This window comes from Cygnus atratus, chromosome 7 (genome assembly GCF_013377495.2).
Source record: "Cygnus atratus isolate AKBS03 ecotype Queensland, Australia chromosome 7, CAtr_DNAZoo_HiC_assembly, whole genome shotgun sequence".
NCBI classification, from domain to species: Eukaryota; Metazoa; Chordata; class Aves; order Anseriformes; family Anatidae; genus Cygnus; species Cygnus atratus.
Genome location: NC_066368.1, coordinates 15,211,896 through 15,230,462, shown reverse-complemented (window position 1 = coordinate 15,230,462; position 18,567 = coordinate 15,211,896). Strand labels below are relative to the sequence as shown.

The following is an 18,567-nucleotide window of genomic DNA, read 5'->3' as shown; positions in this document are numbered from 1 at the left end:
TTAGTTGGAAGACGAGAGGGTTACAAATATAATTAAAAAATTATAACATTCACTCTTAGATTAAACTGTAAATTTCATTCCACAATGCTACAGCATCTCTCAGCTGGGTTCCCGTGGTATAATGAACAGAAAAACTAAGACCCACAAGGGGCTGTGGTCTCCCTGCCTGATGTAACTTTCCCCTCTCTACTGTGGTAAGTTATGCAGCTCCAGACCCTTGTGCACAGCAGGCAGAGTGTGGCAGCAAGGGTAACAGCTCAGGTCCATATCTTCTGTCCCTGACAGCCAGAGAAGCCACTCTCTCCCCTTCACTTCCCAGCTGCAGAAACACAAATTCCCAGGCAGTCCAGCTGCAGGGAGATCCAGGTGCTGGGCTGGTGAGTCCGAGCAGGAGGGAGCTGCTCACCTGCACGCTGCTCCACTCCACTTACATCTGCTCCACCTACAGCGTGGTGGTTTCAGTGTTCGTGATGCCAGCGTCCTTTGCCATCGCAGAGAAGATGCCCTGCTTCTGAAGGAGCTCCTCAGGGCTGTCGTATTCCACAATCCTCCCTGCCTGCATCACCATCACCCTGGCAGCAGGGAACAAGAACACCTGAGCTCCCACAATCCGAGCCAATGGTGCTGCTGGCACCAGAACTACAGCCCCGCTGGCACACATTCCTTCTGCAACCCCGTTAGGTGGTTCACCTCTCAGGAGAGAGGTGAGGGCTCTCAACCCTGTGCCGGGGGGTGAAATGCATGTGGTGTCAACAACCCCACTACGACCTGTCGCTGTAAAGGGTCCCAAAAATGTTACTCCTCACTAATACATGGTCGTCCTTCCCATTCTCTGTTCTGCTTTCCTGGAGGCTCTGTATATTGCTGTTCTGGGCACTGTAACCACCCTGGCCCCTCCAGCTACAACCTTGTGCCTGCTGCTGGCATCTCCCTCCCCTTCCTAGGAGCCCTGAGCCTCATTCCCCTTATCCCATGGTACCTGTTGCTGTCCATGATGGTGTGGAGGCGGTGGGCGATGGTAAGGACAGTGCAGTCAGCAAACGCGCTCCGGATCGTTGTCTGGATTAAGTGATCCGTCTCCAGATCTACAGCTGCCGTTGCTTCATCCAGGATGAGGATCTTGGCTTTGCGGAGAAGGGCCCGGGACAGGCACACGAGCTGCCTCTGCCCAACGCTGGATGAGGTGGGGAATGTGAGTCACCAGGCAAACAGGTGGTGCTGAGGACCAGCAGGGCATCTGCGAGTCCACTCCCACACGCCACCCTGACCCCACTACCATGCCTGCCTAGCCCTCCCTGGCTTTGCCTCAGCTGGTCATCTGCTGTCCGAGCACCACGTCCCATAGCGTCTTCCTCTCTGGGCCACCAGGGAAGGGCTGGCTCCCAGGCAGTGAGGATCAGCCCTAACTCCTGTTTCTCTCACCTTCAGTCCCAGAAGCTTCTGTGCCCTCATCCCCGCACACCCACTCTGCTTGAGGGCTGCTCTTCTAAGACCTTCTCAGGCCCCCCACCCCACCACTGCCATCATACCCTCTCTCCCAGGACCAGGGGAAGGGACAGGAACAGGGCATGCCTCAGCTCCTCTGCTCACCTCAGGTTCTCCCCTCCCTCGCTCACAAGATGTTGCAGCCTCTCGGGAAGGTCTTGCACGTATGCCTTCAGGTGAGCCAGCTCGAGGGCCTTCCAGACCTCTTCATCGGTGTACTGGTCAAAGGGGTCCAAGTTCATCCGCAGGGTGCCGGTAAAGAGCACGGGGTCCTGCCAGGGACAGCACAGCGTGTTCACGTCTGCCATGGCCATTCAGCAGAGGCGATGGCTCCAGGCCTGCCCGCCCCAAGTTTGGCCACAGGCTGTTCGCCCTGCTGCCTGGCAGGGGCGGAGGTGAGGGGATGCCCACAGGCCCTGGGCTCTCCGCAGCACCTGGGGATGGGCTGCCCAGGGCACAGAGCCAGGGGAGGCTGTGCAGCAGTGGGATGCGGCTCACCTGGGGGATGATTGTGAGGTTCTGGCGCAGGTCGTGGAGGCCGATCGTCGCTATATCCACCCCGTCGATGACGATCTTCCCTCCCGCAGCCTCCAGCACCCGGAAGAGGCAGTTGGTGAGGGAGGACTTGCCAGCCCCGGTCCGGCCCACAACCCCAACCTGTGGAAGCAGGTATTTAGACCCGTTGGCAGGGTTGAAGAAAACAGGGCAGGTGCTCTTCTCTTGGTGTGGTGGGCCTCCCTGCCCCCTGCTCCCCAGCACGTCCCCCCTTGCCTCCTGCCAGTTCCCCCTCCACTCCTATGGGAAGGTGTGTGGAGCCTTGCAGCCCTCCAGCCCCACATCCAGTTCGGACAGGGTCTGCCTCCCCGTGTCTTGGTCCTCTGTGCCATCCCCATAGGCAGCTTTGCTGGCTTGTCTGCACCACAGACTGCCCGAGAGCCTGTGCTGGCTGCAGCCATGAACCTTGCTCCCCCAGCAGTGGGGCTTATGCAGGCTCAAGCCACAGAGTGTCAGCACACCCAGGCATGGGAGCAAGCATCTGCAACCGCCATCTCCCAGACTATCTCCTTTGGTCCCTTCCCTGCAGTTCTGGAGTCCCCAGGAGGCACATCCACATCACCATCCCTCCCCAGTCCACAGACTGGAACAAAGGGAGCAGAACCAACTTCAATTCAGAGTCACTAGGGAAAGGGTGCACTGCAGGCAGAGAGGTCCTCACCTTCTCGGTACTCTCAATATTGCAAGTGATCCCCTGAAGAACCAGCTCCAGTTCAGGTCGGTAACGAACTTTGTAGTCAATGAACTGGATCTCGCCCTTGCTGGGCCAGCCGTGGGGCGGACGTTTTTCTGTCACCCATGCAGCCTGGGGGCACAGGAGTGTTAGGGGGCTGCACCCTGCAGTCCTGGCTTGCACCGAGCTGTGCAGCCGGTGTTTGCCCACACCCTGGTCTCCTCACCTCTGTCTTCACCTTCGTGTATTCATGTACCCGTTCTACAGCCACAATGTTCGTCTCCAGCTCTGAAGACATCCGCACCAGCCAGTTCAGTGTCTGGGTCACCTGCACGGCAGCACCAGATGACACAAAGCTCAGCGGGACCCAAGAACAACCACCTCCCACCGACAGCTGACAGCTCAGGGACACAGCCTGGGCACGAGCATCCCTGGCAGCCCCTATCTTTCCTCTTACCAGCCATAGCCCCCTTTCCCCAGCCCTTCAAAAGCTTTCCTGCAGTGTCTCTGATCCACAGAGAATGTGCTCCTCTCCACGGCATCAAGCATATCCCTCACACTGGGATGTGTGCTCTCCTGGCTCCGAACTGGTTCCCAGGGATTGTCCTCCCCAGCAGGGAGATCCCAGCTAATCCCCTCCCCACGTGTCAGAGCTGGATGCAGGGCAGCATCCCGCAGCCAGCCCAGAGCCATCAGGGTGTTGCTCCCAGAAACCTGACAGAAAAAGCCTTCATTGACTCACATTGAGGGCGGAGGAGATAGAGAGACCAACGATGCCCCCATCCAAAGTGCCTTTCGAAATCACAGCTAGAAGTGCAGAGAAGAAGACCACCAGGCTCCCAACGAACTCCAGACGGATGGCCAGCCACCTGCACAGGGAGAGCACGGCCCACCAGTGAGACCAGCATCCCACCAGCAGCCCTGAGCATCCAGCCCTGAGCTCACCATACATGTGGTACCCGCCCCTACACAGCATGTTGTTTGTGACTAATTCTGCAAGCTCTTCCATCACATCTGTCAGTCCCTGTGTCTCACATGTAACTTCCAGTGCTGGTAATGCCGTATCAAAGGAGCCCCAGCTGCACAACCCTCGCACACACAAAGCATCCAGCCAGACACACACCAGCAGCAGGCAGTGCCCCCATCACACTCCCACCTGGCCTGAAGCGTCAGCTTCTTCCCAGAACCCAGCAAGAGCATCGCAGTCCTCAGCAGCACAGACCAACCTGCCCAGGCTCTTGATACTTTATAGGGACCATACTCTACATTTAAAAGTCACCCTAGAAGGTCTCCTTCCCACAGATGGTGGTCCTATCCCAAGCTCCCCCAGTACAGACCCTCAGAGCATGTCCTGAGATAAAGAGGGAAGACTTCAGCATCTCAGGAACCTACCTCAGGACCAGAGGCCCCTGGATGCAGAGTGCTGTGGCACAAGGAGCAAACTCACCTATTTGAGATAATCCAGGAGTAAACACTTTTCTGATTGATGTCCATTGTGCTCTCATTGTGCTTTAGGAACCGCTCCTGGTGTCCATAGGCCCGGATGACAGAAAGGCCTGACACTGTCTCACCGAAGTGGGAGTAGATGGGAGACCTGGTGACAGAGTCCAGACGCCGCAGCTGGCGTGATGTGGAGACGTAGAAGCGCTGAAACGAGGGACACAGCTCAGTTATCAGCACAAACCCCGGCAGTGACAAGGGTACTGCTCCAAGCAGGGCAGAAGCTTCTCTCAGGCCCCAGTTACTCACCAGCACAAAATAGTAGAAGATGCCCAAGGGAACGACAATGATAGTGAAGAATGGGGTAGCCAAGGAGATCATGAGCAATGTGCTAATGATAGCCATGAAACAGGAGAGCCAGCTGCGGAAGGACATGGGAATGGTCTCATCTACTGTGAAGATGTCCTAGAGCGTAAAAAGAAGCAGGGAAAAACAGTCAGTGACCCCAGAGAGAGGAAGGGATCCAAAGATTTCACACATATATGGTTCATGAGGAACACACATATTTGTTCATGAGAAACAAAGAGTGACAGGGCTGACTCCAGGTCCACGTAGGTGTACCCAGGTCTCCAGCTGGCCATCATCCCTCTTCTAGCTGGGTATCCAGCTAGAACACTCTTCAGTTTTTCTACATCCCTCTTGACCAGGTGGCCCCAAAACAGGACATAATATCCAGCCATGGCCTCCCTTGCACCGAGCAGAAGAGAAAATAATTTCCTGGGATCTGCCGTCCACTCTCCTCCTAGTAAATACAGCCCAGGATGTGGTTTACCTCATAGGCAGCCATGCATCCACCATACCTTCTACTCCCTTCCAGGCCCCAACTCGGACGCACTTATGCAGTGCTGAACTTCAGCAGGGATGTGCCACTACCCAACGCTCTCCAGACCAGCCAGAACAAACACCTCCTTTTGGGGATTTTCTTACCTTGGCAAACCTATTCACAATGCGGCCAGTGGGGGTCGTGTCAAAAAAGCTCATGGGCACACGCAGGATGTTGCTGAGCAGTCGCTGATGCATAATCCGGGAGGCCCGCACGGCACCGTGAGCAGACAGGACAGTTGCAAAGAGCAGGAAGATAGCTGTAAGGAGAGCACGGGGTGGTCAGCACCAGCTTGCGTGTGACACTGGCCCCCTGTCAGTCCCTCTGGCTCATGGGACACATCAAGCAGTGATGAGGCATCAAGATGTTCCACAGTGATCCTCTGTGACAATCTTGCACCTCATCTTCTTGGAAAGCCCCAGTAACTGTGTCCCACCACAGGGGAAGAACACTAACCCTTTGGGAAGGCCGTGTGCACTGGCACAATCTCCAAACTGGTAAAGGACTGCGATCCTCAACATAAGAGGGCAACACAGTCTTCTTGGGTCAGTTTACTTTGACTTCATGCTCGTATCTGTACCCAGTCCAGACAGGAGCAGGAGGGAAGGCTGTGGCAGGCAGCTGGACACTGCTGGCTGCAGGCCTTGAAGGCCTTATCCCTGCTGGACCCCATCACTGAGGTGAGCGGATCCTGTGTTCTCACACTCACCTTGTGACACCCCCAGTGCCCCGAAGACGCCGATCCGCAGGTCTCGCTGCTGCACGGGGTAGGTCTGGTTCTGGTAGCGCTCTGCATCGTCAGTCCAGGCGCTGAGCCACAGGTTGGTCCCCACGTAGGCGACGTACTGTCCGATGTAGCCCATGGCAACCCAGAAAGAATACCCCAAGCCAACAGCACGCAGGTACCGCAGGTACATGGAGAATTTCACCTGTGGACCAGTTCAGTTCCAGCCAGGAACAGCCAACACAGCCTCGGTTCTCCTCCCCCACTGCCCACGGTGCTGCTCCCATACACGTCCTCCCTCCACCACCCTGCACTAGCAGCCTGTACCCCAGCCAGGGCCACCTCGGCCACCAGCTCCAGGCAGCACTGCCCCTTTGGTGCCACTTGGCTGCAGTGGGGCCACAGAAAGCTGGAGCTGGCTTCTCTGGGCCACAGCCAGGGTCTTACAGGACTGAGCCAGGGCATTATGTTGTCCCTCCTACCCCTTTGCCATTCTCCTCACCTTGCCAGTTTCCACAGCTTCCTTCTCAATCAGCTGCTGGCCCTTCACTTTCTTAGGGGGCTCCTCCTGGGACTTCTTCCAGGAACTGGTGCTCTTTGTACTGAGGCTGCAGGGAGGTGAGGGGCACCGTTAGTCACAGGGTGCTGCATGGCTCCTACTCCCCTGGGGGTCCAGCCCTGTGCTGCACTGGGACACCAGCCTTGGAGCCCCGTGGGATAAAAGTCCTGACCTGCACAGCTTTGAATGAGCTTTGTGGAAGCCCTAGGCATTTGCAGCTGTGAAATCAGAGCCCTTGGCTCCAAAAGCAGAACCAGCCCAGCAGAAGGAGTTTCAGAGAAGACCACAGGGTGAGGCTGTGACACAACGATGCAAGTAAAGGCAAGATCAGATGCTCTTTATCCAGCCTAGCTGGTGGTGGCAGAAGCAGACAGGAAGGCTTCCAGTCCCTTCTCTGCTAGAATCCCCCAGTGAAGCCCCCAGGCCCCCTGGTCTCCTAAAGAGCAATGCAGGAGCCAAGGGAGAGAGCTGAGGGCTCTGGCTGAGTCCCCACCTGCGAACAAACTCTCTCCGATGGATGCTGGCCTCTCGCTTCAGCGTCGCGGACACCACATCATCGGGCCCCTCCTCCACACAAGGCTCAAGAGTTTCATCACTCTGCTCTTCAACCTCCTCTAAAACAACAGCTACAGACACAGGGGTGAAGGAAGGCAGGGTCAGGCACTGAGGAGACGATCCCATACACCACACATCTACTGCACTCATCTCCACCCCACGCTCCAGGCTCAGACTGCGTCCTCCAGCCACACATCACACCCCTTCCAACCCTGCTGCAAGCCCCACCACAGCAGGGGGAGGAAGAAATCTGCTGTGGAGGGAGAGCTGTCAGGGAAAGCAGAGCTAAAGGCCTGCACAGAGTCAGTTCCCGCTGCTGACTTCTCCCGCAGAGATTTGTGCTAGTTTAGCAGGTGCAGGACCCGGTAGGCCGTGTCACTCCAGTTTAGGAGCACCTCTCTGAGCTGAGAGATGGATCCTGTGGGGACAAACTGGGAATAGCCAGGCTTCAGCTGGACAACTGCGTTATCAGTGTTTACCCAGGGCTGAGCTGGCAGGGCGAGCATCTACCTGACCTGGTGCCACTCCTTTCCATAGGACTGGGGGAGCTGACAAAGATGAAATGTTATCCAACACCACGTTCAAAATAAACTAAAGGATCTTTCTCACCCCAATATTGTTAAAGTGTACAGCTTGTTGCCACATAAAACTATGGGAGCTATACACGTAAATGACCTAAAAAGACAGAAAAACATTAGACATCCTTTGGTGGCTATTCACAGTAATACCTGGATGCAATTCTTTGGCAGAAAGCCCTTGAGCTGCTGATTGTGGGCAGCTGGGAATGACACACAGCAGCCACAGCTGGGGCCTGGACTGGATAGAGCCAGGTCAGAGTAATGAATAGGCTCATGGGGCTTCCACAATCTCAAGACACACACACGGCCCCTTCACCTGCTCAGTAGTGTTCCCATTACCTGTGGTATTTTTCTCTGCAGCCTCCTCCTCCTGGTTGCCATAGGAGTTCAGGAACTGGGCAAAGGCCCCCCTGTTTGCAAGCAGGGTGCTGTAGGAGCCGTGTTCAGACACTGTTCCTGCCACCAGCACCACGATGTTATCAACCTGGGGCAGGAAACTGATACTGTGTGTCACCAAGATCCGTGTCTGCAATAAAGCGGCACTGCAGTTGGAGGGTAGTGAGCATCAGAACATCCCCTGCCGCCCAGCCTTCACCCTGCAGGCTCTCTGTCCTCTAGCTGGGGACCTCTCTATCTATCACTGCCTGTCTATGGGGACACAGGGCACCCCTCACTTCTCCACACCCCTCTAGGGATCCGCAAGGACTCTCCTGCCTACTGGAAAGCTGAGGGATCCCTTCTCTGTCCTAAGCAAGCAACCCCAGCTTTCCCTGGATGGCCAACACAGTGCCAGGGTCATTTCTACCTGGCCTAGTCCCAAAAAGGAGGACACAAGTGCTCACCTTCTTCTGCAGCAGTCCTTTTGGCCCCAGCACGTGCTCAAAAAGGTACTTGCCCACATGCGCATCCACAGCAGAGAGGGGGTCATCCAGGACATAGATGTCCGCATTGCTGTACACTGCCCGGGCCAGGCTGACCCGCTGCTTCTGGCCCCCACTCAGGTTAATGCCCTGAAACGGAAGGGACCTCTGTGAGCCCTGGGCTGGCACAGGGATATGGCTCTTTCTTCTGCTGCCTGTGTTTGCCCCACAGTTATTCACCCCCACCTCTCCTTACAGTGCCCAGAGCTGATACCTTCTCTCCAATCTCCGTCTGGTCCCCTGCGGGCAGCAGTTCCAGATCTGGGAGGAGGGCACAGGCCTTGATGACCTGCTGATACCTATCTTCATCCAGCTCTGACCCAAAAAGGATGTTGTCTTTCAGCGTGGCATTCTGGATCCAGGCCTGCTGGGGGACGTAGGCCAGGGAGCCCTGGCATAGAGACACAGAAGAGGTTCGTCACCAGGGCACCAGCCTGAACACGGCCACCTCCCACAGCTTGTCCTTGTCCTGGAGCCCCTCTGGTACCAGCCTGGTCCCTGACCTGGGAGGCTGCACAGTCACCCAGTGCCTGCCTCACTGCCCCCTGCGAGCCCCGCAGCCCCTTGTGCCAGCCAGCTCCTCTCACCTGGATGTTGATGTGTCCCTTGATATTCTCCATCTCCCCCAGCATGGCTGACACCAGGGAAGACTTGCCCGAGCCCACAGCGCCCACCACAGCCACCAGGCTCCCAGGTGCGATGTCCAGAGTGACACTGCAAGACGAGAGTGTGGAGTAAGCAGAACTACCAGAGGAGCATCTCAGGGGGGTGCACCTCTAGCAGCACTGTGAAGAGGCGACTGCCACCCCCAGCTAACAGTATACAAGGGAGAAAGACCCTCTCCCCACCCCTCTGGCCCCACATGACACAGAGCACTTACTCTCTTATCGCAGCATTGCCATCCTGCTCCCAGGAAAACGTGGCGTCCGAGAAACGCACAGCGCTGCCTGTCAACACAAAGACACCTCAGGGCTGAGGAAGCTCTGGACTGCCTCGTCCCTGATCCCAACCCAGATGTCCCCAAACCCAGCCTGCACAGCCCTCAAAACCTTCTGCACAGCCCTTCACCTGGTTCCGTCTAGTTCCCACCTCTATAGCTCAACCTCCAAACTAGCTCAGCCCCTACTGCCCCATGGCCCCACTGCTCAGTGGGCAGGGTTGGGCCAGCCCATGACCCACAGGGACTAACATGGAGGTTTGCCCACCTGAAATGGGGTCGTGATGAATAGCTGAGGTGTCCAGCTCTTCTCCACCCAGGTACCGCTCCAGCCTCTCCGTCGAGACATTGGTCTGTCACGGCAGAAAGAGGATGGCATGGCTGGGTACGCTGGCAGGAGCCCCATGAGAAGAGCACCCCATATACACAACCCTCACCTGAGCAGCAGCCCCCACCTCTGAGCCCCAAGCCAGTGTCATACACACGAGTCTTGTGCCACCCTATTGCCAGTCCTGTGCACATGTCCCTGGGTGTCCAGGGCCCGGATCCATCACACATCCGAGCCCCACGTGCTGGTTTGGATAGAGGTACCACGAGACCCTCCTGCACCGCGTGAGCACTGACCTGGACCAGGGAAGAGAGGACCAAGGGCAGCATGGACATGGGGAAGCGCAGCACGTTGAAAAGGGAGATGGCAGTAAAGGCCTTCTGCGCATCCAGGACGTTGTTCTCATCCACCAGTACGTAGACAGCAAAGCTCGCCAAGGACACCTGGGACAGGTAGCAGCAGAGAAAGCCACCATCAGTGTGGTTGGGTGCCCCTTTGCTCCCCCTCACTGCACTCCAGCTGAGGTTCCCCATCTCTCCCACCCCCTCGAACGCAGCCCAAGCGCAGCTCCCAGGGAGGTGCAGCTCTCCCCAGGCCCTTCAGCACTCACCAGGAAGGGGGCACATGTGAACACAAAGATAGAGATCGACTGCAGGTACGTGAAGTTCAGCAGGTCCTTCAGCTCACGTGCCCGGATCTCATTGATTCGCTTCTCAAAGGAGGGCTCCCAGGCAAAAAGCTTCAGAATCTGTGGGCCAACCAGGGTGAGCAGGTGCTGGCCTCTCGGCAATGCCCACCCTCACACCCAGCTCACTGGCAGCCAGCACCTTGCTCAGAAGCCTGCTTGCCCACTGCTTTCCCCATGGCTCAGAGTGCTTTCCTACAGCATTCCCATTCCCCATCCTTGGTTCACAGGTCACTGTGAGCCTCTGCCACCACGGCACCATGCTCACCACCATGGCTGTCCAGGAAATCCCTGGAACACCCTTCCTGTAATGTAAGTCTTGTTCCAAGTACCCAGGGCTCCTCCCCAGCCAGCCTTTCACAAGGGAATTTAGAGATTGAGACTTGGCCACCCCAGAGACCCCAGGACAGACAGTAACTCTGATGCTGTAGGGTTATTGGGGTGCACTGCCTCTGGTACAGTGCACAAAGAAGAGGGGTGCAGCAGCTTCTCAGGGGTCTGCACTCCACTGCTCACCTTGATTCCATTGAGGACTTCAGTCATTATTTTCATGCGCTCATCTTTGTTCTTCATGTTCCTCACCTACAAAGAGAAGAGCCACGGGTCATGTCAGCATCTAAACCAGGCAGAGCTCACCCTTGGAAATACACCTGGGCTGCCCCAGGGAACAGAAGGGGGGACTCCAGAACCCAGAGAAGCAACGAAGCTGGATGTTGGCTCCCTGGGACTCTGGACATCCTGGTAAAAACAGCACCCTGCTATGAGGCAGGAGCTAAAGCTTTATTTTATGGTTGGTAACATCTTGCTTTCAGTCCTCAAGGCTGCACTCAGACCTGTTCAAGTTCAGCTGTGATAGCAAAGCAGATCTCACCTGCCTCCTGTTTATCTCAGGTGCTCATCTCCCCCTGGCTTAAGCTACAGCCCCCCCAGCCCAAGTCAAACTTCCTAGCCTGGGAAAGATCTGCAGCATAACAAGGCAGGCGAGGGGAGCGTGGAAAAGGAGTGGGGAGAACAAGAGCAGGCCTCTGGAGTGGGAGGACAGGGAGAATATTGCCCCCACCACTGACCTGAATGGTTTTGGCCTTAGCAACCAGGAACCCATTGATGGGGATGAGCAGCACCATGATTGCGATGCCAGCCAGGACAGAGGGGCCCAGCTCTCCCCAGAGGAAGACGATGGACAGGATAATTTGCAGGGGGGATGACCACAGCTGATGGATGAAATTGGTCATGTCCATGAACCTTTGGGCATCGGCCGACATCAGATTCACGGTCTCTCCCACCGTGGACTCCTTGCGGGTGGCGCTGGACATGGTGAGTGCCTGGAAAGAGAAAAAACAGTCACTGCAGGGCTGTGGGAGCAGCCTGGCAGCCAGCAGAATGACACGAAGCGGGGCATTAGCAGGGTACTAGCAGGCCAGGCTGAAACTGCTCCTGGTGCTTCTCTGCTGGTCATGGGTGCTCTCGTCGCTGCCTGCACAGGGGGAACCAGCGACACGCTGGGAGCAAAGCAACACGTCTAAGGACAGGAATACCAGGGGCAGCTGCCCTAGGTGTTGCACTGCTCTGAACAGAAACCTCTCCTTGGTCCCTGCTAGCCATCAAATATGCAGTTTACCCCAGGTTGCTTGGGCAGGCAACAGATGCCAGATTCCCCAGCACAGCTGGGAGAAAGCCAACCGGGGGTGGTGACAGGGCCATACCAACCTTCTTGTAGATGGCAGCGATGAGACTGGCACGCACGTTTGTGCCAAGATGGAAGCACAAGTTGAAGTACTGCTGCAGGCAGAGGGACTGGATCAGTGCTGTCAGGAAGAGCAGGATGGAATACAGGTAGCCTTGCCAGGCAAATGCCTTCTCATCTGACACAAAGGCGATCAGCAGCCTGGAGGGCAGAGTGGGCCATGAGACACTCACCCTCCTGAGACAGCCCCAAGCAGGATGCTCCAGACCAACAGAGGGAGAGCAGCCTCACAAGGGCAGTGACAGAGACCCTGCTCCACACAGCTGGCTCGACACACAGCAAGCTGGGGCCCCCCGCCTCAGGGAGACTATTTTGAAGGATGTCGGGGGCAAGATCTCATCCTTAGCAGCTGGCAGCCAGCTCAGATCTGTTCGGTTCTTCATTAAACTGTAACCCAAGACCTCCTCTTATCTTTGCCGAGGGCGCAAAATGTCACCAGGGTGTGGGACTGGGAGAGGTGTGTGTGTTGTGGTGGTGGGGTTGGAGCTGTGCACAAGGGAATGTGGTGGGGCTGGGTGCGAGGTCAGGAGAGTGCATGGACAGGGAGAGAGGAATGACTCACTTCAGCAGCTGGGGGCTGACAAACACAAGTCCATCGTGCACCAGTTTGAAAGCCACTGAGAGCAGGAGGTTCTGCCAGAAGGTCTTACAGAGAGTTTTCATCAACCAGCCCCTGGGGTAATCCTTGCGAGGGCCTTTGTCCCCCTTTTTCTTCTTCTTTGGCTGCTTCTCCTCCTAGAGGGAAGATGACACAGAAGTAAATGGGTGGGTTGTGTGGCTTCTTGCACCTGGAAGGATGCTTCCAGGACAGCTCCACAGCCCCCAGACCAGGTTATCCTGAATGAAGGAGCTGCTTGTACTGCAGACTTGAGGGTGGTTCCTGTCCTTCTGTAGGGCAGGAGGATGGAGACTTTCCTGGTCTCTCAAAATATGGGGATCTCCTGAGGACTGGAAAGACTTTGTCATGGGTCACCCTATCCTTGCCAATGGCCCTGCAGAATCAAAGTGGGGAAAACCCAGCACTGGGGCTACAGGGAGCTGACACTATTCCCACAGGTGAGGGAAGGGACTTACCATCACCAAGATGTCTTGGCTCTGGGCCTTGCTCATACTATTCCCGTGCTCTGGGTCACCTTCCCGCTGTCTTGTCTTGCGTTTCCGTTTCTCCAGTTCTGCTTGGGCCTTCCTCACCGCAGTCTTCATGTTCTTCTCAAAAGTACCGTAAATAACCTGTATCTTGTCTTTATCTTTCAAGTCCCAGACATCCTCGATCTCTAAGGGCTTGCGATAGCCCTTGTAAACCATCCTGTGGGGCAGAGAAATCTCCCCTTAGCAAGTCTCCCGCACTACACCAGCATGAGAGTCCGTGCTGCAAATTGAGAGCTTTCACACCCAGTCTGGCCTTGACAGAGGGAAGAACAACAAACCCAGCTCCCTGCAGCCAAGCCCCTGCTTCATGTTCACGCAGCCTGGTATGGCTGCAGCTTCACCTCCTGCTCCCAAGCAGCTGTGCAACTTCTGTGCCACATGTCCCAGCTGTGGCAGACTGCTGCTACCTGCAGGCTGGGCCCAGTGCACCAGGTACCAGTGCACAGCAAGGCAGGAAGGGTCTGAGCTCAGGCTGCACAGACAGCATCGAAAATGACATCTCTCTCTGCTCTGGCCCAGCCCTAAAGCACCCCCGCATTTCGCCAGCCCAGACCTCCCGTGGAGCCCTGCTCACCTGCTGTACCACTCGAAGGTGATGGAGCTCAGGAAGGAGGCTGTCACCTCTGGATTCTAGGGTACAAAGCAAAGAGAAGTGGGTAACAGGGCATCATGAGTGCTGAGAACACAGTACTGACAAGAATTGCCTTGGCACCCCAACCCTTAAGGAACCCCAGAGGTTTCAGCAGTGCCAGCTCCAGCCCCAGGGAACCCCTCCTCACAGCCAGAAGTGCCTCCTCCTTGGGGACACGTGCATGTGCCCCAGGCTGCAGGCTCCAGATCTCCTTGTGCCCCTTGCTGACATCCCCCAGCCTCACACAGACATCTGTGCAGCCTGAGGCAGCCCACCCTGCCCTGCACAAAGCCAGCTGGGATGTGACACCCCGAATCCCACACCCACGCCTGCCTGCACCTCATACCTTCTTTGTAATTTCCTTTGCTTCTGGGGCAACGTCTGAGAAGCCTGAGAGAAGGAAGAGCAGCAGCTGGAGCCCGTAGGAAATGAAGAAAAGGACAAACCTCGGCATATCGGAGATTGAGTCCTGCAAGAACGCGGAGCCCAGGGTGACTCTTGGGGCTTGTCTCAGAGCCACCAGGCCCTCAGCGGCAGAGCATCCCCAGTACAGTGAACCAGGGCAGGCCCAACAGAGCAGTTGCAAAACTTGCTCTGGTCCCTGGCTCAGCTTCCCTTCACCACCCCTCTTTCCTTCTCCCTGACCTCCTCCTGGAAGTCCAAAAGGGGATAAAATAATCCCAGAGAGTTTATGCGTCCTCAAAGGGAGTGGATGAATTTAAAGAGTAATTCCTCTTCGGGCCTCTTCCAGTCCCCCAGGGTTCTTAGGGCAACTGGGACCCCAGTGATACCACTGAGGGCTTGTCAGGGGATGAAGTCTGCAGGGACTTTCTTTGGGGGCAGAACCAGACTGTTGGGAAGCACGCAGCTTCCTGCCAAACCTGACCTGCAGTGCTCTCCGGACGAGGGACTGGAACGGTAATATCCCACAGAGCAGGGACAGAATCCAGAAGCAGAAAAGTATCCCCGAGTCCCTGCGCAGGCAGAACCGGCGTGTGTCATGGATCAGCAGGACCAGGAACTAGAAGGAAAATCGGTCTGAGCTTCAGGCAGGGCAGCAAGACTAGGTCTGCCCTTTAAACGTGTCTTTGGGGCATGTGTCCCAGGACATGGTCACACACGGTCTTCTGGGATTCACTGTCCTGAAGACACTGAGCTCGCTGCCAGTCCTATAGGAGCTTCGGACTTAATTGCACAGGGCAAAGGTTTATTTCAGAAAGATGTAAGATCAAACTCCATATAGGAAAAAAAAAAACAACAACAAACAAACAAACAAAAAAAAAAAAAAACAAACAAAAAAACCAACAAGGTCTGAAGGCACCCTGATGATACAGCAGTGCACTACTTCTCTTTTTAGATTTTTAGACTTGCTGCGAGGAGTGGATATTGAGCATCACTCTGTCTCCTGAATGTTCCCTCAAAACCTGGTGTTAAAGCCAGATCAAAGACCCAGGCAGGGCAGTATCTCTGGGCAGTCCCCTCGGATTAAAATCTCTCATAAACTTAGCATGCAAAATCAAATGACATGATAAAAGAGCAATTGTTAGCAAACTGGGGTGTTATGTTTGCTTGTAAGTGTAGCTCCTAAGTTTTATGGCTTTGTTAAGACTGCTAGAACAGCCCATAACTTCTACAAGATATCTGCTACTTCTGTGCATATTCTGTCAAGCTAACAGTCTCTATGTCCTTAGTTTCCCAGAGTACCCATCTCACAAATCTTTACTCACAAACCAAATCTTTAATCACAAAACTTCAATCACAAAAGTTTAATCACAAATCTCTTCTGCCTAGGAATTCTGTAGCACTTCTCAACTCTTCCCACAAAATTCAGTGGTTACACACGAGAAACTGAGATATCAGAGCAGCATGCCATGGACCGATGCTCATGCTGTGCTATCAGCCCTGTGAAACCTGTACTCTTCCCTCCTTGACCTACACTTCACCCTACTGCAGCTTCACCCCTCAGCCCGGCTGCTGAGACACGCAGCTGGGGCCCTTGCTGCTGCAGGGCATGAGGCTGGTTATGGATGGCACAGCTGATCCCAGACCCCTTGGGAGGTTGTGCCTGCTTGAGACGTGTTACAAAAAAAAAAAAAATCCACAGTGTTTTGCATCCAGTTTCTGGGGCTGGCCCTCAACACTTAGCTGAGGAGCAGTCAAGTCCTTTCTGATGTGCTCAGCCCGGCTGCCACGTTGCCCATAGCTATGCCCAGTGCAGAGCTCTCACTGCCCCATCCTGCCCTGCCTGGGGCCTTCCTTAAAGCAGAAGGGTCACAAAGGCCTCTGGCAGAAAGCTCAGCTACGGCCACAGGCACCGTGTCTATCCCAGTTTTAAGGAAACAGGAGGGAGCACCACACAGCCAGACACCCACCCTCAGCCTATTCCCTTGGGTACCTCCCACACATATTGAGGGCTGGCCCCTATCTCCCCGGCTCCTATCTCCCCGGCCGTTTCCCTGCAGATACAGCTTCCCCCTGATCCCCGTGCTATGGAAGTTTTCTGCTGCTCGTCCCTGCAGTCACATCCTGACTTTTTGGTGACGACGTCCAGCTAGCGCTTACCCAGGTGACCATGTACAGGCTGGGGTTTGTGTACTGGACCGCTGGCGGGGAGTCCTGCCCTGTGTCCTCCAGAAATGCCAGCGCCAACTCTGCCACCGCCGTCAGCACCAGCAGCACAGAGAGCACCTGTGCGGAGAAGGGAGCAGTCGTGAGGGGAGACCCAGCCCAGCGGGTGCACTGGGCACCACTGGGAGACAACACAACGGGGCGAAAAGCACCAAGCCCCATAGAGCATTGCACCCCTCCAACCCATACCTGGCTGGGAGAGCCTTCTAGGGCCCTTCCATGGGAGCACTGCCATCGTTTTAAGCTCAGAGCACAAGAGCCCGCAGGATCGAGGGCCACAACACATACCTAAGCCCTTCCTGCGCATCCCAGCCCTATTATCCCCTCTGTCCCAGATACACCTCATGATGGGCTTCCCTTTGGGTACCCCCAGCCCATTGCTCCCTCTCTCCTACACTTCCCATCTGTCCATTCTTCACCTGACCCCAACCCAGAGGCTTTCCACTCAGCACCCCTTCATCCCAGGCTGCTCCAGCCTGCCCTCCACGTGCCCTCAGCCCCACTCAACCTGCTTGAAGATGTAGAGTTTGGTCAGAGATGATTTCTTCTCTTTGGACCTGCACATGGGCAGGAGCTGCCATGGAGTGAAAACCCAGAGGAAGCCAAGGGGGATCCAGACCAGCACAGTCTTCTGGAAGCACTCCGGCAGGTCAGCATCCGGGCGAGTGAGGTACGAGGCATTCTGTTGACGGCAAGGACAGCCAGCCAGGTCACTCGGGATCGCTTGACCCTCACCTGGCTCACAGCACAAGAGCCAGAACTTCTAGGGCTCCCACCCCCAGTTTCCATCCCACTGCAGCCGCAGTCCTCCACACCAGCTCTCCCGATTTACTGCTCTCCCCTTCCATTGAGCATCCTGCCCTGACAGGCAATGGGGGCCCCGACGCAGCCACTCACCCAAAAGACAGAGCCGCAAAACTTCTCCAGGGCTGCCGACATGGTTCGGTTCAGGAGAGACGAGACGGCAGCTCCTTCTCCTCGCTCTGCCCGGTTGTGAAAGTCCTGGGTGGATACGTGGGATAAAAGTCCCCACACACCCTCAGCTGGTGTTGGGATAAAATCCCTGATGGCACACAGTTAATTATCAACTTGATGCCATTGCGTAATGCCCCAGACCAAAGCAGTGACCAAAAGGGCCTTGGAAAACCGCACAAGCCCCAGCGAAGAGAAAAAGAGGAAGCCCCAAGAAAGAGAAGGAAGGGAAGCTGCTGTCACAGAGCCACCGCAGGCTCTGCAGTGCAGTCATTGCACAAGACGGCCACTGCTCTGAAATCACAGCCTTTGCCGGTGTACACAGACAGGCTTGTGCACAACCACGAAACTGCCTTGGTGCAACAAATCTTTCCTTCCAGAACAAGCCTGCTGAATGCTGCCAGAAAGTCAAGCAAAGACTGGTGCCTCAGGAGCATTTCCTCACATGCCCCACCAGCAGGGACGCCCAGGACACTAGCAGCGCCCAGACCTGCCAACCTGCCGAGTGTGGCAGCTGAGCTGTCCTCCTGCTGCAGTGGCCTTTGCAAGCCCCCAGGATCCAGGTTCCTTCTGCCACCCTCTTGCCGGCAGATCCTGGAGATTTTCCCAGTTTCTCCTTTTTCTTCTCCCTTTCCCACATCTCTGTGCTCACTGAGCACGCAGCTGTGGGTTACAGCAGTCGGCCAACCACAAAACCCAAACCACTTTCCATCTCCATTCTAAGGCAACCCCCAGTATCTGAGACAGCCACGGGACCACTCCTGAGGAGGGGGACTGCCACTAAGTCATCACCCTGCTACTTAGACAGGTGGAGGTGTAGGCTCAGGTGGGGATGGTGCTCTCCTAAGGCTAGAACAGGATTTGCTCTGTCACGCAAGCTTTTGAGGAGCATTAGGTAAAAGGGAAAGGTACAGGGACTGAAAGGATTCTGCTGTCTCATTTGTTCAGTTAGTAGCTCAGAAGTCAAGGGTGATACAATGAGTAATTGCTCAGGAACAGCCCCCTTGCCATCAACAGCAGAGGAAGGTTCAACGTCTAACTTACTGGTTAATTATTATTGCCTTGTCTGATTGAATCCTCTTCAATTTATTTATTTATTTATTTTTTAGGAAAGCTAACCC

At 55.6% G+C, this 18,567-nt stretch overlaps 1 protein-coding gene across 1 annotated transcript; it reads right to left on the bottom strand.

The window, feature by feature from the left end:
* Window positions 1-442: 442 nt before the first annotated feature.
* ABCC2 (ATP binding cassette subfamily C member 2) lies at window positions 443-17,413 on the bottom strand. The gene is made up of 32 exons (XM_035544728.1): window positions 17,372-17,413; window positions 16,983-17,156; window positions 16,409-16,534; window positions 14,733-14,867; window positions 14,193-14,315; window positions 13,790-13,845; window positions 13,141-13,372; window positions 12,629-12,801; window positions 12,030-12,207; window positions 11,390-11,644; window positions 10,839-10,904; window positions 10,248-10,385; window positions 9,934-10,080; window positions 9,578-9,662; window positions 9,253-9,319; window positions 8,960-9,086; window positions 8,587-8,763; window positions 8,295-8,462; window positions 7,792-7,978; window positions 6,813-6,945; window positions 6,263-6,368; window positions 5,746-5,965; window positions 5,141-5,295; window positions 4,463-4,618; window positions 4,161-4,360; window positions 3,456-3,582; window positions 2,940-3,041; window positions 2,702-2,845; window positions 1,984-2,142; window positions 1,591-1,757; window positions 980-1,174; window positions 443-572 (listed from the first exon to the last, which is right to left on the bottom strand). The coding sequence occupies exons 1-32, from the start codon at window positions 17,411-17,413 to the stop codon at window positions 443-445; spliced, it is 4,650 nt and encodes a 1,549-aa protein (XP_035400621.1).
* Window positions 17,414-18,567: the final 1,154 nt, after the last annotated feature.

Excerpts from the sequence above, each read along its gene's own strand:
- ABCC2 (XM_035544728.1), bottom strand. The coding sequence starts at position 17,413 with ATGTCGGCAGCCCTGGAGAAGTTTTGCGGCTCTGTCTTTTGG. Across the intron at positions 16,535-16,982 it reads AACTCTACATCTTCAAGCAG|GTGCTCTCTGTGCTGCTGGT; the intron begins GTTGAGTGGGGC and ends TTCTCCGCACAG. Across the intron at positions 13,373-13,789 it reads ACCTTCGAGTGGTACAGCAG|GATGGTTTACAAGGGCTATC; the intron begins GTGAGCAGGGCT and ends TCTGCCCCACAG.